This window comes from Saimiri boliviensis, chromosome 5 (assembly GCF_048565385.1).
Source record: "Saimiri boliviensis isolate mSaiBol1 chromosome 5, mSaiBol1.pri, whole genome shotgun sequence".
NCBI lineage: Eukaryota > Metazoa > Chordata > Mammalia > Primates > Cebidae > Saimiri > Saimiri boliviensis.
In genome coordinates, this window is record NC_133453.1 from 7714075 (window position 1) to 7738600 (window position 24526).

Here is a 24526-nt window from a genome sequence, read left to right on the forward strand (position 1 = left end):
AGAAAATGATATGTTTTGATTACTTATTACCTTTGCAGTTCTATAGAATTATATAAAATCTATGTAATTCTGAATTTAAATAATTAATACTTTTTCATTTTTTGGGTTTGTTTTTTCTTCTTGAGACACAATCTGGCTTTGTTGTGCAGGCTGGAGAGCAGTGGTGTGATCTCAGTTCACTGCAACCTTTACCTCCTGGGCTCAAGCGATCCTCCCACCTCATCCCCCCAAGCAGCCTGGACGATGTGTTTCTGCCACCACACCCAGCTAATTTTTGTATTTTTTTTTTTTTCATAGAGATGGGTTTTTGCCCTGTTGTCCAGGCTGATTTCAAACTCCTGAACTCAAGCAATCCTCTCACCTTGGCCTCAGAGTGCTGAGATTACAAGCATGAGCTGCCATGACTAGCCAAGTATAACTGATTAATAATGACTGTATTTAACAACCAGCTCACACAATCTCTAAAAATTTACCAGTCAGCTCTTGCAAGCAAGTACAAACTGGCTCTAACAGGCCACTGCAGGAGGAAACCGAGGCATAGGGAGGTTAAGTAATTTGCTCAAAGTCATGGAAATGGGCTGGCCCCAGAGTCCATTCTCTTAGCCATTATGCCCTTCACCCTTAACCATCTTTAGCTGAGTTAATAAAATTAAATGTACCATTCACGATGTGCCTAAGCTCATTTGTACCCTCTGACCTCACTTAAGTAGAACATTTCACACACAGTAATTCATTTATGAATCAACTGACTAGAGCTACTTAGAGTTCCCCTTCCCCTCCACAAATTAAAGCCTTGCAATGTGCAGTAGGGTTCATTGTACTGCAAACACCATACATAACGTAATGTTCGCTAAAGAAATGAATAATTTAAAAATTCATAAGCCATTACTTTATTTATGCTGCACTCATTAAAATTGATCACGTGTTAATGTAAATCAAGTCTTAGTCTTTGATTGTATGACAACAGGCCTGAAAGTGTTTTCTGACCCTGTCTACCAAGACCGCAAGTTATGAAATATATACACCTTCAAATCTATACATACATGTATAAAATTATGTATATTCTCACAGCCCCCTAATGACTTAAATTAATTTGGAAATGCTGAAAACAAAGAAGCAGCCTTATAAAAGTGAGTGTGATGGTTCATAATTGTTTTCACTGAACAAGCCTCCTAGGGCTGACTGCACTTTACTTGTACACAGGAGGATACTGCTGGAAAATGCAATCCTAAAACACTAATCACATTGAAAAGTGAGAAAATGCAGTCTGCTGGAAAATAAAGAACAGTTTTTATTGTATGCGCAACTTCCATGCTAAAGATGCTCATCTGGTGAGGAGAGATCTGAGTTTCTAGCTGGAAGGGAGCAGTCACCAATCTTTTGGGCACCAGAGGCCAGTTTCCTGGAAGACATTTTTTCCATGGACCAGGTTGGGGAGATGGTTTAGGGATGATTCAAGAGCATAACATTTATTGTGCACTTTATTTCTATTATTATTAAATTGTAATATATAATTAAACAATTATACTACTCACCATGAGGTAGAATTAGTGGAAACCCTGAGCTTGTTTCCTACAACTGGACAGTCCCATCTAGGGGTGACTGGAGACAGTGACAAATCATCAGGCATTAGATTCTCATAAGGAGCACAGGACCTAGATCCCTCGCACACGCAGTTCACAATAGGATTCGTGCTCCTGTGAGAATCTAATGCCACTGCTGATCAGATGAAGGTGGAGGTCAGCCGGTAATGCAAGTGACGGAGCTGGTGTAAATAGAGATGAAGCTTCGCTCGCTCACCCACGGCTCGCTTCCGGCTGCGCAGCCCAGTTCCTCACAGGCCATGGGCCCCTGCTCTAACACATTCACTGGGTAGTGTCAGTATTCTATTTGTCTCCCATGCATCTTACTATGGACAGTTCTCTAATCAGAATTTGGCTAGCCAGGCGGGGGCAAGAAGCAAAAAGAATGCCGCTGTCTTGATTTGTAGCCGAGCTACTTTCAATCACCATATACTTTTCCCATATATTTCACCCACCGTATATTTTTCCCATACTTCTGCCCACGCACATCCAGGAGGGGATCTGCATCTCTGCCCCCAGATGTGGAATCACCCTCACATTGTGGCTGAAGGCCTTGTGGAGTTGTTATTATTTTACACCATTTATTTTTATTATCTCTTCACAACAAACCTACTAAGTCAAGGTTATGATCCGATGCTGCAGACAAGAAAATGAAGGCTCAGCAATCCTGATACTCCAGAACAGAACAATCCTTTAAGAGATTCAGTATTGTAGACCTTCATGGAAAGGGACCAGCTATCGCCCAGACCAATGTCCAGACCCAACACTGGAATAACCCAGGAGAGTTTCTTGCTTACCTCCCACCGGCGGTCATTGGTGAAAATCTCATCATTGGCTAAGTCCAGCTGGTTCCACTCCAGTAGAAGCTTCAGCTGCCCGTTCCAGTTATCCTTATCTTGCTCATTGGTGCTAAAGGCTGTAACAAGGCAGGAAAAGAATCAACTCACCAAAGGCCCAGAAATAAGAGTGAGAACCACTCAGTGTGGCCAATTATCAGAGCTATTTTCAAAGGTGATATTGAGCATGTTCTCATAAATTCAGACACTCCAACTGTCATTCACTCAGTCTTCACTCTTTTTTTTTCTTTTTTTTTTTTCTTTTTTTTTTTTTTTGAGAAGGAGTCTCACTCCGTTGCCAGGCTAGAGTGCAGTGGCACAATTTCAGCTCACTGCAACCTCTGCCTCCCGGATTCAAGCCATTCTCCTGCCTCAGCCTCCCGAGTAGCTGGGACTACAAGCATCTGCCAACACGCCCAGCTAATTTTTGTATTTTTAGTAGTGACGGGGTTTCACCGTGTTGGCCAGGATGGTCTTGATCTCTTGACCTTGTGATCTGCCCTCCTTGGCCTCCCAAAGTGCTGGGATTACAGGAGTGACCCACCATGCCTGGCCCTAAGCCACCGTGTCCTGCCCCACTCATTCTTAATCACATCCTGAATGGCCCAAAGTTTATAATGGGGATGGACTCAAGCTACAGTAATGTCTTTCCATTGCATAGCCTAACAATGTAATAATGGTATCTTAAGGATTTTTCCATAGATTCAGATTCCATGGCATTATATTTCAAAGCCATATCTGATTTATGCTATATCTAAATCTATGAAACAATAGCCTACATTACAACAATGTTATTCTCGTCTTTTTCAGAGCTGATATTTTCTGCATCTATGTATCTGTTCAGACATAATTCCATTTCAATAAATATTTTTATAACCAAATTTCTGGCACGTATAATAAGAATGATTCTAATAGATTGCTAATGTTTAAATTGCACTTCCAATGTGCCTAGCTCTGCTCTAGCTAATTTACATTTATCAGCCACACAATTCAAGTCTAGACAGCCAAGGGTCTATTTACTATGGGTAACATTCACTTTGTGAAATTCTAAAGCAGCAAAGATCATGAATGAGAATTTTTTAACCTGAGGTTCATTCATAAACTTCAGGGAATTTTTAAATCCTGAAATTAAATGCAAAATTACCTATGTGTGTGAAATACATGTGCATGTGTGTACAAATGTATAGAATGCGAGGACAAAGATCCATAGTTTTGTCACATTCTCAAAAGAATCTGAGGCCCAATTTAAAAATTTATTTAAACCACTGTTAGAAATAGCTCTTTGGAGACTACTGTGATTGTGTTTAACCAGAATTTTAATGACAAAAATTCTTATTCAGTCAAATAGATATGACCAAGGAGATTCACTTCACCAGGGCGAAAGCAGTTATTCTAGCGTCCAATCTAGGATCGTCAAAATTAAGCACAAGCTTGTATTTCAGTAAAGCTGTTTTATAAAAGAAATGTATGTCATGAAAAGCCACAGAAGGCAACACATAGCTGACACTTCAAAGGGAGCTATTTTTACTCACCTTTGTATAGAGCGTAGGAGATGGCATTGCTCACAATCTCATCCCCAGCTTCGTCCATTTTAATAACTGTTAATAGGTGAGAACTTTCAAGAATTTCTTTGAGCTGGCAAAAGTTAAAGAACAAAGTTATCAGCCAACAGATTTTACACATGAGGAGCACAAACTTCTTTCTTTTTGTGAGGGATCTTTTTTAAAAAGACCACCTATAGTGGAGTTCCAGATCATAGCTTCTAATTTCTGGATTGTAATAATAATGAGTCCTTGACTACAGTGAGAATAAAGTACCAGTTATACCAGGGCACACATATCAAAAAGCCCCTATCAAAAAGGTGAGAGCCTCATTTGACTAGAAATGTGTGCGTGTGTGTGTGTGTGTGTGTGTGTGTGTGTGTCACAAAGCCTGACACACAGCAGATGCTCAGTTATTAAATGAGCAAGTAAATAAAGGACAATAGAAGACCATAGGCACCATCCAAATGTGGCCATAAAGACTTAAAACAATAGGAAATAAACACTCAAATGCAAACAGGAAAGAAGACTTGGAAAGCGCAGAAAGAGATTAAGAATGTTCTATATTGTCCTTTCTGTAACGTTTAATTTTAAGACATTTTAAAAAGAAAAAGAAATCCCTAATTCCAAGGTTACGAGCACTGGGGAGCCCAGCAGGAGCTTGGTGAGAAAGGGCCCCTTCTAGCTCAGGAAGCAAATCTGGTTTCCATTAGATTGAGTTCAAGGTGATGGCAGGTTTCCCTGACAACATTTGGAAATGAGGATCTGGAACGGCAGAGGCTCCGCCAGCTGGGAGACAAAGTCTCAGGGTCCGGCTGTTTGAAGGTGGAAACAAGAGCCCTTGGATTTGGAAATTAGAAGGTGAGCTTTGAGAGAGGCTGCAGTTGCCTGGGAAAGGTGGTGATGGAGGTCTTAGTTCAAAGCACCCAGGTAGGTGACGAGGAAATGAATGAAAACGGCAGGAAAAGACAAACCATGGGGATTCTGAAGCAGAGGGTGGGGGAGGATGACAGCAAGAAGAAAAGGCCCTCTTCGTGTCTGCAGCCTTTGTTCAGGCTGAAGAATAGGGGTCCAGCTAGGACTGACACAAGGTGGGGAGAGGCGAAGCTCCCAAAATTCTGCAGCACAAGTGGAGGTGGGTAGTACCAAAGGGTTATTTTTATTTTCCCTTGAAATAAAAAGGAAGAAAAAGAAAATGAATATGGCTACCGAGTAAACTGATGGGCCCCAGAGATGGCCACAGGGGCCTCCTAGCTGGGACTCCATCCCACACACTCATGCCTCCTCCATCCTCTGCCCCACTGCTGCCAGAGTAAGCTCTCCTGAATACAACTCTTAACACGTTTTCTCCCTGCTTCAAACCTTTTAACAATATCCCATTACACTTGAACAAGACCAAACAGGGTTCAGGGAGCCTCCTGGGCTGGGACCTCACAAGTTCTTGAGCTCCCACACACCATATCCACCGTCACTGCCATCTTTCACTCCTCAGGCATGCCTCCCACCCCAGGATCTTTGCACATGCTATTCCCACCACTGCAACCCCAGCCCCCACCTCATTAACTCTCTCCATCTTTCAGATCTTGGCTCCCATATCACTTCCTCCAGGAATCCTTCCAGAAAGCCCCACACCAGACCAAGCTCCCTCAGCACCCACCGTTCTATATCCATGTCACCTTTGTTTCAAATACCCATTTCGCTTCCAACGACACAATGAACTGTACTGTCATCACTAAGCATAAAACTTTTTTTCAACTCCTGTTTCCTCTATGAGGACACAGACTGTTTCTGTTGTGTACATAATTCTTTCTGAAATGCCTGTTTCAGAACCTGGCATGCAGTATGTGCTCAACAAATACCTACTGAATAAATTAATAAATGAAAGTTAAAGATGAATAAACGAATGATATCTACATTGGTTGTTAGATTGGGAGACTATGGAGGGTCAAGTTCTCAATAAGTTGAGGAACAGGCATGGGGGAATAACCATGATGGCTTTTAGGAGAGGAAGGTGTGAGCCCCGTGGGAGAGGTATAAGGTATTGCTCAGAGTGGTCAAGAAACTGTGAGTCCAGGTTTTGGGGCTGGGTATCCACAGAGTCAGTGAGGTCACCCAGGACTGCCCTGGAAGGTTGCCTAATTAATATTTGACTGAATGTATACATTCATTAATAATCCCACTCTTGAGCTTGGTCTTTTGGGAAATCTGTACCAAGTGCAAAACCCTATATGAGTGCTTAATTAAAATTCCAGACTGATTTTTACTATTGATGTATGTCTTCTGATTGATGTGACTGTAATTATGATATATCATTAGCATATTCAATATGAATATGAATTCGCTATGAATTGCAGAAAGGATAATATAATCAAAGAAGGTAGAATGTGCCTTTTACCCTAAATCAAATGAGTTGCCTGTAACAGTCTTCATGAAGCAGAAATCAAAATCCCTTAGAAAGGGTATGGTAACCCTTCAGGTGGCCTTTATTCTTTGCACATGGCCTGGTCAAGGTCCAGCAAGCCAACTTGTACAGAGAGTAAGAGGAAAGTCACTGAAGTGGACCTGGGGCCATCTTTGGTGGATGAATTAAGAGTTGTTGGCAGGGCACAGTGGCTCACAGCCACTGTGAGCCAGCACTTTGGGAGGCAGAAGTGGGCAGATCACGAGGTCAGGAGTTTGACACTAGCCTGACCAACATGGTGAAACCCCTTCTCTACTAAAAATACAAAAAAAAAAAAAAATTAGCCGGGCACGATGGCATGCACGAGGCTGAGGCAGGAGAATCACTTGAACCCGGGAGGCAGAGGTTGCAGTGAGCCAAGATCACACCACTGCACTCCAGCTTGGGCAACAGAGCAAGACTCTGTCTCAAAAACAAAACAAAAAAAAGAGTTGTCTGTTCCTTCCTCTGTGGGAATCCCTGAACTGGCCATTGAATTTTTTTCATCCATCACAGGAAATTACATTGGGAGTGGTAATCAATATGTAGTGTCTTACTTTGATATGTATACTCTGGGACTGACCTATTAATATGCTATTTTTTTTGACTGTTTTTGTTTTTCTTGAAATGTAATCTCACTATGTCACCTAGACTAGAGTGCAATGGCCCCATCACAGCTCACTGCAGCTTCAAATTCCCTGGTTCAAGTGATTCTCCCACCTCAGCCTACCAAGTAGCTGGTACTACAGTCATGTGTCAGCATGCCTGGCTAATTTTTGTTTGTAGGGATGGGGGTCTCACTACCTTGCCCAGGTGTGTCCTGAACTCCTGGCCTCAAGTGATCTTCCCACCTTAGCGTCCCAAAGGGTTGGGATTACAGCCATGAGTCACTGCACCCAGACAAGTTTATATGTTCAGAATTGACTCATAGTAGTTAGATATGAATGCTTAGCTCAGCAATGTATAAGCACTTTGGAAAGGGAGTGCTTCTTTCCCCAACCAATGGATTTCCATGAATTCCAGTGGAATTCCACCAGAATTAGCCACCTGGTCAATCTCCACTCTTTCACTTACCCCTATTCAGGGTTGAGGAGCCATATTGGCCTGCCCAGCCAGCCCTCTCCTTCTGCCCTCATGGGCTTTTCAAGGAGCAAAGTGCCCTGGTCTCCAGCTGCCATGCCTAACCCAGCAGGGAGGTCAGCAGATGTCCGGGGCTGCCTGTGTCAGGATGGGCTCATCTGTCTTATTCTGAGACTTAGCATACTCAGACCCAATGTTCTGCACCTCAAGCCACCTCTTTTGACTTTGCCCTCATCATCAGTAAGGCTGATACGGTTATCTCCTTTTGCCAGATTCTTGTGTCTATCTCTCTCCTGAACTTGAACAAGATATTACAACTTCCTAGTAAGAACATTCATATAAAACCATCAGTTTTCCCTTTTTCAGTAAACTCTAAAAAATGCAATATCTCAAGTAGGAATATCATACACTTGGTGGGTGAGTCACATAACTTATTGAACTTCAGTTTCCAGCAAGACACCTGTTGAGGCTCAAAGTCACGGAGAAAGCGTGGAATACCTGCAGCTGCCGATGGAGCTGGGCGTTTAAGTCATTCTCCCTTCTCACAAATTTGGCTTCTTTTCTCAGCCCTCAGACATGGTCCCGACAACTCACCCATTTGATCCAACTCTCAGTCTCCTCCTCAGGCAGCCGGGACACAGTGCGGGGTAAAAAGCGTACCAGCTTCTCCTTGACGGCGGAAGACGTCAGTGCATCCTCCACCTCCACCAGGCTGGCGATCACATCAGCGATCTGGCCCGAGCCTTCCACCACCACACAAGGAATTTTACTTTTGATGGAGGTATTGATGGCCTGAGGGAAGGAGACAGAGTCAGGCAGATCTAAGAGACCTTGGTCCACAGAACCCAGCTCCCGACTAAGGTTCTGAGCCAAGCCGGTGAAAACACAGGGACACATCCTTACGCTTTTCCTTTGGGGCTTTTATTTTAAATCAGAAGCAAATCGAATGTTGGCAACTGCTTTATGAATGAGAAATGTAATCTGCTGTATGAAATCTTGTGCCCATAACAAGTTCCATAATAAGAACACAGATGACTAGCTTATGTCTTCCATACGTAAGTGCTTTAAAATATCCCTGCATACAAAATTGATCATTCCAAGTGCTGACATAATACATTTGAGTGACACATATTAGGACGTTGTATTAGTGACATGTCGCAATTTTTTAAATTTTTGGTGATCACCTTGGTGATGACCTTGAGCAGTAGGATATAAATAATTCCCACACATTCCAATAACGGAACACTAGGCATAAAAAGGTTTTGATATACTGATAATCACACACTGAAAAAAAATCTTTATTTTGATGTTTCCCGGAAGATTTTTATTTAACCACGGTCTCAATAGTAAATCTCATAGTGGGCACTCAATAAATATTTGCTGAATGAATGAAGAAAAAGATGATTGTTACATAAAAAAAGAGAGAGAGAGAAGTACTAGATGATGATTACAGATAATGTTGCCAGCACTTAGTTTTAGCTCTAGGGATTTACTCTGATGAAGAGAGGGGAGAAGATCAAGGGTCAAGGGTATTTTCAATCTACTCCCTGTCTTAGAGGTAAAATAGAAGGAGTAAAAGGATGAATATGCAAATCATTGTGGAAATTCATGAAAAAGATGAGTTAAAAATGACTTTCTTGTAATGTGCTATTCCTAGAAAAATGAGCTTTTGAAAATAGTTTACACTACATACTAAAATACAGTCACGCTGACTCATTTTTTAAGAAGTCAAACAGAAGCCTGGCTGCAGGCATGATGAACTCGGTAGTGAATCTACACAGCTTGGCTGGGAAGTCAAATTCTTGCTCAGTCACTCAGTGTTGCAGATGCAGAGACATTCAAGAAGTTTCTATGGTCTCAGAATCACTTAGGGTTTGGGATTCTATTATGTGACATATCTGCATCCTCAGGTGGCATATAAATGGGCCTTAGATGGTCTGGAAACACCTGATTTGGGGGTAATTTGCGTGTGTATGATCACATCTCATCTTAGTGCAGATGGGGTGACCATAGCTTTCTAATATATATGCTGGTTACAATCTTTAAGTCTCCCAAGTTAATGTCAACTCATCTCTTTGGCAGGTTGACTGTCAAGGCCAATACTAAGTACACAGATTATTCATGTCACTGCAAATTCTCCTCTCAAATCTTCTTGACTGAGGAACAACTGGAGTTTGTTAGGGGAACAGTATGTGGAGGTAAAACACTACCTACTTGCTGCAGCAAAATAAATTAGTCAGGTTAGATCAGATGAGCCCAAATCCCTGAAAATACAAATTTGTTGGATAGGCTGATTAGCCAGCCTTCTAGAAAACTAAATCAGGACTCACTTTCAAAGTTTCTCTTCCACCTCCTTGGGCAAAACACACAATGGGGATCTTGCCACCATAGTTGGAATCTGTAAAACATAAAAAGTAAAGTGAATTTTGAGTTCATTGGAAATACTCACCTACCTCTGTGAAAAGGTGGATCATGAGCTTCTGCCCTGTGAGCCTAGGGTGTGGGGAGATAGCGTCACATCTCATGCACTTGAATTTTATCTACTCGTTAAAGATGGATGGGTCTTTTTGCCCCACACTAGTAATAGCATGATATGGGTCATGTTGCAATCTGTCATTGATATTTAAAATACATATTTAAATACTTAAAGTCTGTGCATGATTTATCTTTGCACCTATAAATTAAACTAGGTTTAAATTTATTCTTATGATTCTCTCACTCATTTGCATAATCCTATGTTTTCTGGAGTGAGTGAGAATTTTTTATAACTAGTGGTCTCCCAACAGAGTTTACTGCATATACAGTGTCTTTTTTCATGTATGTCTGATTGTGAAAGGAAAAGAATTGAGAACATCTCCAACAAGTTCCTGTCATTATGTATATCACCAAATCACAAGGTAATCTTGTTCCACAGCAGGACACATCTCAATATCCTGTCCATGGGAAGAGAGAAGGTGCATGTCACTTAACCATGCAAATAATGGCTTTCACTCAACTGTTGCATTCTTCTCTTGAAACCAGTTTCTCTTACTTAGAAGTGGACAAAATTCAAAAAAAGGAAGCCATTGTTAAACTAGTAGATTGGTTTTATATTTACTATTCTAGCTAATTGCATTGTTTCATAAACTTATATTTGTCATCGCAGATCGAATTTGTTCTTAAATGGTATCTAGCAGAAGACAGCCAGCATTCTATACTGACAAACCATAGTTGAAGAAGGCCGCATTTATCATTGCCTTTAGCATGTTGAAGGGTACATATCATAGTGACCCTGGCAGAAGCACTCCTGGTGTGTTGAAACAAGAAGAGAAATAACAGTTCTTTGGCAATAAAAATACCTGATCAGGTGTGTTTACCATGTGTCACTCAATAGTAGCGATTGTTGTTGGTGCTGTGGCTGCTGTTGTTACTGTACATGTCTAGAGTCCTACTTCCTAACTACTGACCTTGAATAGTGCGCTCAGAGATGTACTTCTCTAGCTGATTCCGCAGCTTTGCTTCCACGGTAGGATGTCCATGACAACCATTGTCCACGAGCAGCAGATGGGTGTGGTTGTTGTCCAGGATATACAGAGGGTCTCTCGTGAAGTCATCCATAGGGTATTGGGCTGAAAAATAGCCCTGCAAAGTACAGGGAAACTTGTCTTTGAGATTGTGCCTAACAGTCAAGATACATGATGATATTTTTATATATTCATATGAAAGCTAATGCTTTGGATTCAGTTATATTATGCCTTCCCCCCCAAATTCCTAAATTCAAAAGGATCTTGGCAATCTTGTAGTACAGACTTCCTTTTAAATATGAGGAAATGGAAGTTCAAAATGGTTGTGCTCCTTGCTCATTTTCTCATAAATGGTCAGTGACAGTGTAAGGATCAGATTCCCAGTCCAATTCTTGGTTCATTGCCCTGTGCTTTTTTGCATAAACTCAGTGAAATTGAAATTCAGCATTCAGGAAATTGTGTATGTGTGTGTGTGTGTGTACATATTTGTGTGTGTCTAGATACAAGTAGAAGCAGACATTGAAATGCACACACACATAGTTGTCTGGTATCTGTCATATGCTGGGACCCATGTCAGGATCTAGGGATTAGAAAATGAATGAAATACAGTGTTTGAACTTGAGAAGTGTGTAGTAACAGGACCACAAAAAGAAACAATTAAATGGATACTTCGTCCCCAAAATACCAAAGAATGAAAAGCTGCTACAGGAACATAAAGACGGGAATCCTTACTGAAAAGATTCTTCACTCTCAAGCTCCATCCAAAGACACTTAGGTTTGAAAGTATCAGGGTTGCATTAAAAGGCATTTCATTCTTAACTCCAAGAATAGAATTGAATAAGTTTGAAAATAATATTACCAGCAAAACTCAAAGAGAACAGAAAGAAAAACTAGTATTCAGACAAAATTTAGAGTTTTGCTGGTGATATTATTATTCAAATCTATTAACATGAATACTGTAGTGGTTAAAAGATTGTGCACCATGGATCTGCCACTAACTAAACATGTGCGTTAAGAAAGTTTCTTACTTTCTGTATTCCTCACTTTTCTCATCTATAATGAGAGGGGAATAGTAGTACTTACCTCATGGTTTTGTTATGAAGATCAGGTGAATTAATATATGTAAAACACTTAGAATAGAACCTAGCACATAACAAGTGCTATTATATAATGTTTGGTTTTGTTATTATGATTAATGGATTATTTATTAACTTTTTGATATACTAATAAAGGTATATGGCTATGCATTTCACTTTGAGTGCAGCTTTGGCCATACTGACATATTAACATATATTATTCCTAATATGTAATGTGTTCATTTGCATTACTTTCTAAGTTATCTGATATTACATTTTTGAAAGATAATTCTAGATCCGACATTTATTACCCAGATGGTTGAGTGGTTGGTTGTTTCTTAATTTCCAAATGATTGGCACTTTCTTCAATCTTTACATATTCATTTCAAGTTTTACTTGTTGCTAGAAAATGGGCCCTATAGACAGCCTCCAGGGAGATTTTGAAGTCTTTTCTCATTCCCATTAAGGGATAAAAATACTTATTCAATAAGGTTTTTTTGTGAGTCTGTGAATTCACATATGCCCTGCATCTAGCATGGGGATAATTATACAACACTACATTGGCTCCCATGCCCATTACAAATATTGCTAATCGATAATGGTATTCTTTCCCACTGAGCCTGCCACTGCCCTCAAAAGCCTGCTCTGAGCCACTCTCATCCTGAAGTTGGCATTTGATGTGAAACCATTTTGCCATCTCTTGTTGAGCATCTAATAATAAAAATAGAAGCTACCATTCACTCTGCACAATTAGATGAATCAGTCCCATAACAATACAGGTTATTATTATAAAAACTTGAAGAAGGGAACTGGCTCCAGTCTATGCAGCTAGAAAAGGAATGATTACTCCAACCCAGACTTCTCTGTCTTCAAAACACATCCTCTTTCCCATCCACCATGCTTCCTCCTTGAAGATGCACAGAAAAAACACCTCCCAGCTCTCCTCTGCCCCTTACATGTCTCAAAAATGGTAACCAAGAAGCAAAAATAAAATAATTCTAAAAGAAGACTCACAGCAATTCCAAAAATCCTTAACATTTGCTGCCTAAACTTCTAAGGAGCCCAGATTGGAGAAGGTGTAGCTTTAATGTGAATTTCTGAACATTTGGTCCAAAGCTTCTGGGCAGAGAACACCTGTTGCTTAAGAAGGTCCTCAATTACTAGAAATGTTGTTTTAAAAATTCCACACTTGATACAAGACCCCATATGTCTACCTTGTAATTTCAATATGAAATGCTCATTACTCTCTAAATATGTTCACAGGAAACATTTTGGTGGAGGGGGGTGTCTCACAGCCTTCTTAATGCCAAATTAACCAAGGACAGTAGCCATTGATTTGAATTCCTGTGAGTGTAGCCAAGCAATCAAGATACTACCTCCAGGCTTGAGCCCTCCTGAGATGGATCTAAACCACAGTTATAAAGAGTAAAGACTGTGACATGAGATTGCTGAGTACACATTTTAATGAACAAAACACATTCATTGTTAACCCCTTCCCAGCAGTTAATTAGGTACGTCATCCTTGTTTTTAATTCCTTTACAGTCCCAAAGGCACCCCTTGAAAGGCAGACTTCCCCATGATCTGGCTCCATCACAAAGCCTCAGGTTCAGGCCACAGGCCCATGCCATGGTCTTTCTTCCAGGTGACCTAGCAGATCTCCTCCTGTCCCACCCGTACCTCAGCATCGCAATTCCTGATGAGGGTGTCCCGGTTGGAGACCATGCCCCAAGCTGCTATGCCAATGGCCACAATATTCTCCTCTGAACTTCTGCTGATGGTGTTATCTCTCACCACCTCCCCGATGTATTTCATCAGGCCATAATGGGTGCCTCCTGTGAGAATCCAAGCACCTGTCAACAAATGGGAAGAGTAAATGGTCAACTGGCACCGGGTAGTTTCCATGATGGGCTCACAGACCCCTAAAAAGAAGGCCCCATTCCTGTAGGCATCAGGACAGAGCACTGGCAGCTATGTCATATGGAAAGAAAGAAGGAGAGGACTTCAGACATAGAGATGTTCTCTTAAAAATACAAATTCTTGATCCTATTTCAAATCTACCTCATCAGACTGTCTGAGAAGTGTGTCTGGGGAATCTGTATCTTTTAACCAGCCTCTAGAGGGCTCTTATGGACAATGAATGCCTAACCAGAGCCTCTCAGCAAGTTAGCCATGCCACCATGTAAAGTCGGGCACTCTTCTCTCGGACACTCATATTGGTTGGATTCAAGTTTCCTTGGCTGACCTTTGTGTCAACAACTTCACTTTGCTTATAAAACACAATTTTGCACACTGGCCTTTTTAAGGTTTAGAACTGACGATCTTCTCAATGCTAAAGGTTATACAGGGTTTTATTGAGGGGGAAAAGTAGAATAAATATGATAACTACAAAAATATTATTTCGCATAAAACTAGAATCTGAAGTTGAAAATGATATATTTTCAACTAGTATAATATGCTGCCCATGTAGGAATCTACCCTCCGAGTGGTCACTGGCCTCTTTGGATTAGCTCTTGTAAGAGAAGCGTCAGGAGTTGAGAGGCAGCTGCCTCTTCCAATTGTTAGAAAGCCCCTTTTCTATCTCCGTTCTCTAATTTTACTACGGTCTTCAGCAAGGAGGAATAATTTTACATATCTCCACATCAAAGTCCTTCCAATATCCTTAGAAGTTTTATACCTACTTCTTTTAACCAGTTCTCATGGGGCATAAATCCAGCTTCTCAGAACCCAGTCTCCTTCCTCTAGACAGATTTTGAAACCGAGAGCTAACCTGATTAAGCCCACCAAACTTCACCTGCCTTGCTTGCTTTTAATTTCTTCCTTCTAGTTGATTTTAAAACCTGTATAGCAAAAAGTCATGTAGCCTAACAATATGTAACTAAATTCCACTAGTTTCCTTATAGATAACATCGCTGACAAATACATCACTATGATAATGGTTGATTAAAGTTGTTTTTCAGGAACTAGGGAGCTGCTCGGAGCCAGCTCAAAACAGTTGAGACCATTGACTATACAACTGAGTGTGTGCAATTGCCCAAGAGATGATCTTTTCATGTCAGACGGCCAAAACTCCTCCCTCGGATCATGCTAACACTGCCATTATCTGAACAGGTGTCCTATGAAGAGCCATGAACCCCCATTACACCTGCACAAACCACCAATTACCTCATTCCTTCTCCACTGCCGATCACCTTTCCCCACGCCGTAGAATACCTGCTTCTTTACTTCTTCAATATCCCTAATCCTTATCTTTGAGGAAGCAGATTTGACAGCTGTTCTCCCATCTCCTCACTGGGCAACCCTGTGAATAAATCTTTTCTCTTTTGCAAAACCCATGCTCACAGTGGTTGACTTACTGCATGCAGGCACATAGAGTGGGTATGGCTTCATATCAATTTCAGCCATTAACATTCCCTTTAAAAATGAGACAATGGGGAGTGACGGTAGCACTCCAAGTGGACAAACAGCAACAATGAAACTATTCAACTTTCTCATTGCTTCACTTCATCTATATAGAAATATGTGCCCCAGCCCGGGGATTTTTTTGGTCCATTTTGTTCTGCTATATTCCTAGCACATAAAACAATCTCTGGCACATCATAGGCATCCAATAAGTATTTGTTTAATGAATGAATAAGGTGTGTTCAGAATTGAGTAGCAAGAAAGCTGAGTTACTCAATTTTATAACGAAGTGACAACCTGCAGTATCCCCTTTGGTTGGTCAGGAAACTGAGAAAAATGAATGGGAAAAAGAAAACAAAACATCTCAGTTTCTTCCTGGCATCAAGAAAAAAAATCACATCTAGATTAGGACATGTTTCTTTAGCTGTTTCAGTCAATGTTAATTATTCATAAAATAAGTTTTTTAAATGTTAAGATTAAATAAACTGAATCTAATCATGGGGAAACCTCAACCAAATCCACATCTACAAAGCAATTGGCCTATAGTTTAAAAAAAAAAAAAAAAGTAATGAAAGGCAAGAAAAGGCTAAGAACCAGTTCCAGATGTAAGAAAAGTAAATACAATTTTTTAAAAAGACAAAAGCTAAATCGATTTGGAATACAAATTGAGAAAAAAGAATGTTTGCTCTAAAGGACTTCGTTGAGATAATTAGCAAAATTTGAGTATAAACTGTTAGAGCAGTATTGGTCCATGGTAACCATTCGGGTTTGAAAATTGTATTGGGTTACATGAGAAAACCCCCTGTTCTCAGGAGGGGCATGTTCATGTACTTGGGGGTTAAGGATCATGATTCCTGCAACCTGCTTTCAATGGTTCCCCCAAAAAATCGTCTGTAGATATTTATGGAACAAGATAAGGCAAATGTGGGAAAATGTTAAAAACTGGTGAATCTAGGCGAAGAATATACAGATGTTCATTGCATTATTCTTGCAACTTTTTTGTAGATTCAAATTTTTTTAGAAAAATAAAGTTAGAAAGAAAATACTGTTTGAAGTAACAAAGCCTTGGTTGCTTTGACCTCAATCCGACACTTACAGGGTGCTTACCATTTCTCAGGCACGGTCACTGCTTTCAAAAGCATATCACCAATCTCACAAGAACAGGCCAAGCAAATCACAACTGTCCTTTTCAATTCGCCCAGCAATTTTACCCGAAAAAATTCTGGGTAAAATGTTACGTGTGTTAATAACAAAGTGAAAATCTTAACGAGATTTTAAAAATTTCCCCTAAGGAAGCACCTTAACGCTGATTTAAAGAGTTAACTTTGTGAGGCTCCCCCGCTATCTGCCAGACTTCCCCATCCATTCATTCGAGGATACTGCTTTCAATAAAATAATGATTAATCAGCTCCAGCAGCATCCGGATTCTCCGGAATGGCACACGGGGCCTCCCTTCTCGGCTCCCCAAACTTGGCGCGGCCGGAAGGGAAGAAGCAGGCCGCTGCCCTTGGCCGTGGGGCAGCCTGCCACCTGCACCTTTGGACTGCGCGATGTAGATGAGCCGGCTGAAGATCTTGCGCATGCGCGGCTTCAGGGCGAAGTTCTTGGCACCCCCGGTCACAGAAATGACCAGGTTGGGCGTCTTCAGGTGCCAGTGCTGGGTCAGCAGCTCGTAGAGGATTTCCGCGTCCGTGTCGCAGGATAGACGGATATACTATGGGGGAAGAGGGAGAAGCATCAGAATGGGCCTCGCCTTTGGAGAGAGGCTAATCAGAAACTCAAGAGATGTCCCTTACACAGTTAATAAATCTACTTGCTAATTCACTTACATACTGAAAAGGGTCTCAGCTGGGTCTGTGGGTACAGTGGCTTCATAAAAGAGCTCTCAGCATCCATAGGAATATTTTACATGCTTTACATTTTAAATTTGGTATTTTGAGAGAAGACTATGTGATCCAAAATAATTTTATTGTATTTAATATGTATTTGGTCCTTTTGGAACCACTACAGAGCTGAATGTTGTATCATTATACGGTTATTATAAAATGTACACTTTACTCATCAATAAAACCAATTTTGCTTTAAAAAAAAAAAAAAAAGGCCAGGCGCGGTGGCTCAAGCCTGTAATCCCAGCACTTTGAGAGGCCGAGGCGGGTGGATCACGAGGTCAAGAGATCGAGACCATACTGGTCAACAAGGTGAAACCCCGTCTCTACCAAAAATACAAAAAAATTAGCTGGGCATGGTGGCACGTGCCTGTAATCCCAGCTACTCAGGAGGCTGAGGCAGGAGAATCGCCAGGAGGCGGAGGTTGCGGTGAGCCGAGATCACACCATGGCACTCCAGCCTAGGTAACAAGAGTGAAACTCCATCTCAAAAAAAAAAAAAAAAAAAAAAAAAAGAATGCAACCGTCCTCTCCTATCTACCTATGACCTGGAAGCCCCCTCCCCACTTCCAGTTGTCCCACCTTTCCGGACGGAACCAGTGTTCATCTTACCTGGGCTGATTGATGTCTCATGTCTCCCTAAAATGTATGAAAGCAAGCTGTGCTCTGACCACCTGTGGCACATGTCAGGTCCTCCTGAGACTGTGTCACAGGTGTGAGTCCTCAATGTTGGCAAAATAAACTTTCTAAAGTAACGGATACCTGTCTCAGATATTCAGGATTCACAGAAGGAAAGCAGACTGGAGGGCTCTGGGGGCCCTGAAAAGCCAGGTGGAGAACTTGGGACTTAAGAGGGGTACCCTGAGGTGTTTGAAGCAGGGTAGTAACAGGGTGGGCTTTGCATTTAGAGAGTCCTCGGCAGCCCTGCCGACGCCACAGGGAGGTGGGCAGAGCTGTGGGCAGCAAGAGAGGGTGCTGTCCCATTCTGGGGCAGAGGCCCTGGGAGGAGTCAGCAGTGGATGGGGCTGGGTCACCTCCCAGGGCAGCCATGGGGAGCTCAGGGAGGAGAAGCCCCGCTCCTGCAGAAGCAGCCTGTGGGCGGTGCTCTCATTGAGACTGAGAGCACGGAAGATGTAGGAGAGGCTGTTTCTGATCATTAAACATCTTTGCAAAACCTTGCTGGAGAGCTTGCACAGTGAATGTGGAGGGAATGCAGATTCCAGGCGTTATGTAACTCAGGAGTGCACAGAGCTAAGCAATCGGGTTCACAAAAGCATTCATGGGGCTTTCTGTAATAGTGGGGCTCAAGGTGGATGTCATCTGGATGCCTGCCTTGTGTGTGGACACAGGAGGCTAGGTGATAATCCAAACCTTCCCCGTCAGGTTTTCCAGTTGAGCACAGTCTAATCACTGCTTTTTGACTTTTACAAGATGTATCTTTTCCTGCAATCATTTTTGGTGTTTACTACCATCTCTCCTGCCTCCATCCGATTAGACAATTACAGGTAAATCAAGGTAGCCCAAACCACTTGGGCCTATGAACTAACTGCCAAAGTAAAAGAGCATCGCTTACCTTCCCTTTCTTCCCCAGTGTCTCAAACTGAATATCCCCAAAGGCGTCCGTGGGAAACTCCTTGGTGTGTTTCTTGTAGTTCCATTTCTCATTTTGGTTGATCTGGGTGCCTTCCACGTGCTGGCTCTGGGGATAGCCACACTTGCACACATTTTCCCTGATAAGCACAATGGTGTGGACAGGAAGGAAGGAGTTCATTGAGACTACTTATGAAAACTGGCATTGTTAGCTTAAATAGACACACAAAGAAGTGATACCTTCAAGTCTTATTTTCAGACTGTTTTCGTAATCTCAGTCAGTTCCACAGAAACTAGTTTGATGTGGCTGGGCTCAGTGGCTCATGCCTATAATCCTAGCACTTTGAGAGGCTGAGGTGGGCAGATCACTTGAGGTCAGGAGTTCAAGACCAGCCTGGCCAACATGGTGACACCTTATCTCTATTAAAATACAAAAATTATCCAGGCTTGGTGACATGCACCTGTAGTCTCTGCTGTTCAGGAGGCTGAGGCAGGAGAATCACCTGAACCAAGGAGGTGGGGGTTGCAGTGAGCTGAGATCACACCACTGCACTCCAACCTGGGTGACAGAGCAAGACTCCCTCTCCAAAAAAATAAAAAATAAATAAAAATAAATAAAGAGAGAAAACAAAAGAAACCAGATCTGCTGTTTTATCCCTGATGTTTATCATTCCTTCACCAACAAGTTAACTCCATGCTGATAGAACAGAAACGAGCCCTGCCCTCATGGAATCTAGCTTCCGTCCATGGGGCTGTTATGAGACTGAGTTTCAGAAATCTGAAAACTTTATTCAGCTTCTCACACAGTTCATAACACACAGGAGCCTCAGCGCCTCAGCACCAACCCTGTCGTTTCGCCCATCCAGTCAGGCTCTTCTGAAGGGAAGTGAGACATCCTTCCCATGGGCTGAACTCGCTGGGGAGATACATTCCCTTGGCAGAGACCCAAACTGTTCCAGACTCTAGAGTGATCATCCTTTCCTCATTAGACATTAGCTATTAGACAGACTTTCAAGAACTTGGGCTAGAGGAGGACAAACTGGCGGTAAATGAACACGAATTCTTCCCGTTAAAAGTGCGATGGAACTAAATTCATTCATTAGGGGACACAGAGACATAACAGGAAACTGGAATAGGATAGAAAGATACAGTGAGTGGTAAATCCTCTCCCCTATGCCTTCGCCAACATACCCCAGTCACCCAACAGATACTATTGAAAATCCGCTCTGATTCAGCCCCGGGCTGAGCTTCACAGCAGCTCAAGAAGAGCCGGGTGTCATTCCTGCTCGTAAGTTGATCTCTCGGGAATAACTTCACATGACACCTGGCAAAGTGCAGAGGAACAAACAAAACACCTTTGATTCTTGCACAGCCCCTCTCCTGTCCTGGCTTGCCGTTAGGGCCGGAAATGACGCAGAGTACTTTGCTGGAGCTGCAATGTGGTACCCGCTCCATTAAGGTGACTTAAGTTATGATGGTGTCATACATGCAAATCAAGGATTAAGGAAGGCAGTGGCAACAGAAAAGAAGCACAAATGCAGTTTTTAAAAAATCGGCCAGGTGCGGCAGCTCACTCCTGTAATCTCAGCACTTTGAAAGGCCAAGGCAGGCGGATCATAAGGTCAAGAGATCAAAATGATCGTGGCCAACATGGTGAAACCCCTTCTCTACTAAAAATACAAAAATTAGCCAGGCGTGGTGGTACACGCTTATAGTCCCAGCTACTCGAGAGGCCGAAGCAGAAGAATCACTTGAACCGGAGGGTGGAGGTTGCAGTGAGCTAAGATCATGCCACTGCACTCCAACCTCGTGTCAAAGCAAGACTCCATCAAAAAAAATTAAAACCCTCCAAAAATACTTTCCATGACCATTTGACCTCTCTATCCAGAGCACCCTGAGAGTAGTGGTCTCCAGAGACATGAACAACAACAACCAAGATTCCCATTTGGCCAAAAGCAACTCCCCCCGAGTGGGCTCTGTTCACCTCCTCCCAGCTTCTTTCTGCCTGCCCCATCCACTTGGTTCTCCATCTCTCTCTGCTGTCTTTCTGATCCATCTTTGGACAAGACATAGAGGTGCTAGGAATTCAAGGGGGCCATGGCCAGTGGAGGAGGAGAACAGAGAGTTCTGTCCTGAGAAGGCTAGAGGTAGCAAAGTGGGAGACATGTTTGGTCACTAAAACAGGCCCTAAGGGCACAGCTCTCCTTTTACCAGTGGGTGACTCAGTGTCCTCATTTGCCCAGGACAGTCCAAGTTTACACCTGTTGCCCAAGTCCTGGTAGGATCAGTGCCTCCCTCACTCTTATCCAGGTCCTAGACCCCACGATAAAGTCTGGGGTCGCCCGTTCACCACTAACCTACCAGAAAAGGCATCTCCCTCTGGCAGATGTGGGCCAGTACCAGAATGCAGGGTCAGATAACAAGATTCAGCCCCATTCACCCCCAGCATCCTTGTGCAGTGCACAGCCCAGGCAACCATACATGGCGACCATGGAGCAAGGATTCCCTGCACAGGCTGAGCCAAATAAAGATATACAAACTGAGGAAATCCTGTTAGGGTTTACTTCCAGCTGGACTCTTTATCTTATATTCTCTGTCCGCATGTTTCTGGCACATCAGGGCATTTAGCAGATGTCCTTTAAATGAATGAACAAGTGAGTGAATAAATACACTGATTGGTCTTCTTTTAAATAGTTTGCATCCTCAATGATCTTTGTAAAGTAGGCTTGTTTCCTTTCCAGAATACAAGCTGTATTTTCAGGGTCTTCTTCACTGTTCACCCTATTTAACATATGGCAAAATGATAGGGTTAATTCTAAAAGCACTCCATGGCAGGAGGTCACATTTTCATTTACAAGATGGTAATAGTGGTATATATTTCTATGACTGTTTCTAAAAACACAATAGCAGCAGAAAGGAGTTGCTTAATGGGCAAATTTTATGACCACTCCAGAAGCAGATGAATTCCCAGCCAAATTGTTACCAAGTTTCTGCTGCCTGGAAGTAATTGGCTTCAACTGGAGTTGCTCTGCTAATAGCAATCTTTTTGAAGTACTGGAAGCCCAGGGTAACTACCAAAGCCACTCAACAAAGCGATTCTACAATGAGGAACAAACGCTTCTCAGCAGCAAACCTCACGAGCAGCTTGCTCTCCTAGGGGGTGGGAATGCTGCTGCAGGTGCCTGCTAGATACGGCGCATTGACATTGACCCCAGTGAGACTGTCCCTTCTCTCCAACCTCGTCTACACAGTAGGATCAAGATGAGTCTGTTCATATAACTGAATTATGGAAATGTCCACGATTGACAGGCCCAAGGATGGGAAGTTAATCCGGGATTGACATAGGTGTCCCTTTCATAAGAATTTGTAATTAGGACCAAAAGAGCTGCTCCCATCTCTCTCTAAGTCTAGGCCTGTGACATGGAAGATCAGACACCACAACACAATTGTAGCTTCTCTGAAAAAGAAGACAGCAGGTGTGCAGGAAGAGGTGGAGGCAGGGGTGAGCAGAGGGGACCTACTGAGTCCCCCTTGTCAGTCACTGTTTCTAACCACTCCAGAGGCCTGGCCGCCCTCTACTCTTAGGTGGCATTTCTTTTTCCTTAGAGCAAATCCCCTCTTCAGGTTAAGGTAGTTGAGCTCCTTGTAACCAAAAGTCTTAATCACCACACAATATGTAAATGATCCCTCTCCAAAGTATTTCTCAAAGCAGTTAATATTTTCTGAAGCTATAAAAATTGAGCTAGGGACTGGATCCAACATTGCCCTCCAGCAGCAGCCTCACCTCTGTTTTGGAACAGTTCCCAGGGCATCACTCAATGTGGCCCCAAAAAAGTCAACAAGAATTGAACACATTTTTCTCAGCCCTCTCTCTTCCTAAGTGTTAGGGCACTTCCTGAGCCCAGTCTGCTTCCCAGTGTTCCTCTTCTCTCTCCACAGCTGTCACTGTTCCACTCTCTTTTGGGATCTGTCCACCCACCCAAGCTCATTGCAGAATGGGGGTGAGAATTCCCTGCCCCACCTGTTGTTGTTATAACCAAAAAAAGACCGTTGAGCCCTTTTGCCTGTCACAGGTGGCAGCTGCCTGGAAGCTCTTGTCTATGGGCTGGTATCACTCCAAGCATCAATTTGCATGAATTGGTTTACAAATGGAGAAGAGGGCTTGCCAGGAAGGCATTAGGAGTGCAGATACCTGGAGGAGGAATAGGGATGACAGGTAGGAGAGATGAAGAGGACAGGGTAGCATCAGGACCCTAGTTCTACCCCCTTGGACCAAGTCCGAATACTGTAGAATGACACTGTCCATTGCGGTAGCCACTGACCCACGTGGCCATTTAATTTTATATTTAAATTAAGTGAAATTAAATTAAGTTGAAAGCGTTCCTTGGTTGTACTAGCCACATTTCAAATGGTCAATAGCCAGATGTGGCTAGTGGCTACCATATTGGATGGCACAGACATAGAATACTTCCACCATGGCAGAAAGTTCTGTTGCACAGTGCTGCTGTTGTGGAAGTAGCGTTCTTTCCATTTCTACCTGGAACCCAGCATGGCCAAGGAAGTAAGAAGTGACTAGAACAAACCCAGACCTAGAAGCTTACTACCCATGGTGTGCCAGAAGGCGACCCCTAAGCCGGCAGCATGTCTCAGAGGACACACAGCAGCAGGAGTGAAGGCATGGCATCACCTTGCAGTAACATCCACAAGAGGTTAGAGTGGAAAGACAGGGTGGGTTGGGCTTAGCACAAGGGTGGCAATCTTGGGAACTCTTGGGAGCTTATGTCATCTCATGTGGCAAGTAACAGCAAAACCAGGGTATTGATGTCATTAATCATCACGTCATCTGATGCCCTTGCCTGATGGGTAACTTAGATTACATGGAGTGTTCCTACTACCTATGGAGAGATAGAAATAATACATATGGGGAATTCAAAGATTATAGAACTTTGCATCCCTTCTGAGAGGGGAACTGGAAGACCCTGAGATGTTCCTATGCTCTGCTTATGTTGCTTAGGACGGTGGCTGCTCACTACATCTTCCTTCATTTTGGCTCAGACTTGAGGTGTAATCAAGCACTATAATGTGGACAGCCATAGGCTTCCCTGACCTGCATCTACTTCCCCTTCTGCTGGTAAGTGAGCCCTGATTTTCCTTTGAGGAATCATCCTTTTCTGCCGAGTTCACCCGGACACATTGCCCAAGCCTGGCCAATCAGCATATTCCACCATCCAACTCAACTAATCCACCCTCCAGCCCAGGGACTAGTTCAGAGATGGGCACATGGCCCAAGCCAGATCATTAAGAGCCATGAACATCAGCCCAGGACTTTTGATGGAATTGCTAGGAGCAAGGCCCTCTTTGCTCTAACTGGCAAATGGAAAGCTGATTATGCACAACCAATTTACCTCCATTTTACCTCCATTTGTGAAAAGCCTGTCAACCAGAGAGGGGCAGAAACAACAGGTGGAAAGAGACAGAGTCTTGGTGACATTGTTCAAGCCCTGGATCTGGTTGCACTTTTCAGCCACAACATCCCGTTATCATACCCCACAGAATCCCTCCTCCGTCTTCCACTTATGCCAGTTAGACTG

The 24526-nt window shown here is 42.8% G+C and overlaps 1 protein-coding gene across 1 annotated transcript in view; it reads right to left on the reverse strand.

Moving 5' to 3' along the window:
- The window catches only part of TRPM8 (transient receptor potential cation channel subfamily M member 8), a 101255-nt gene that overhangs the window by 58796 nt on the left and 17933 nt on the right, over positions 1-24526 (reverse strand). The window contains exons 4-11 of the mRNA XM_010347219.3: positions 18919-19075; positions 16996-17173; positions 13738-13910; positions 10927-11101; positions 9811-9878; positions 8075-8272; positions 3952-4054; positions 2381-2499 (exon numbers count right to left, since the gene is read on the reverse strand). Coding sequence (XP_010345521.2) covers positions 2381-2499; positions 3952-4054; positions 8075-8272; positions 9811-9878; positions 10927-11101; positions 13738-13910; positions 16996-17173; positions 18919-19075 — 1171 coding nt within the window. The remainder of the gene's footprint in view (positions 1-2380; positions 2500-3951; positions 4055-8074; positions 8273-9810; positions 9879-10926; positions 11102-13737; positions 13911-16995; positions 17174-18918; positions 19076-24526) is intronic.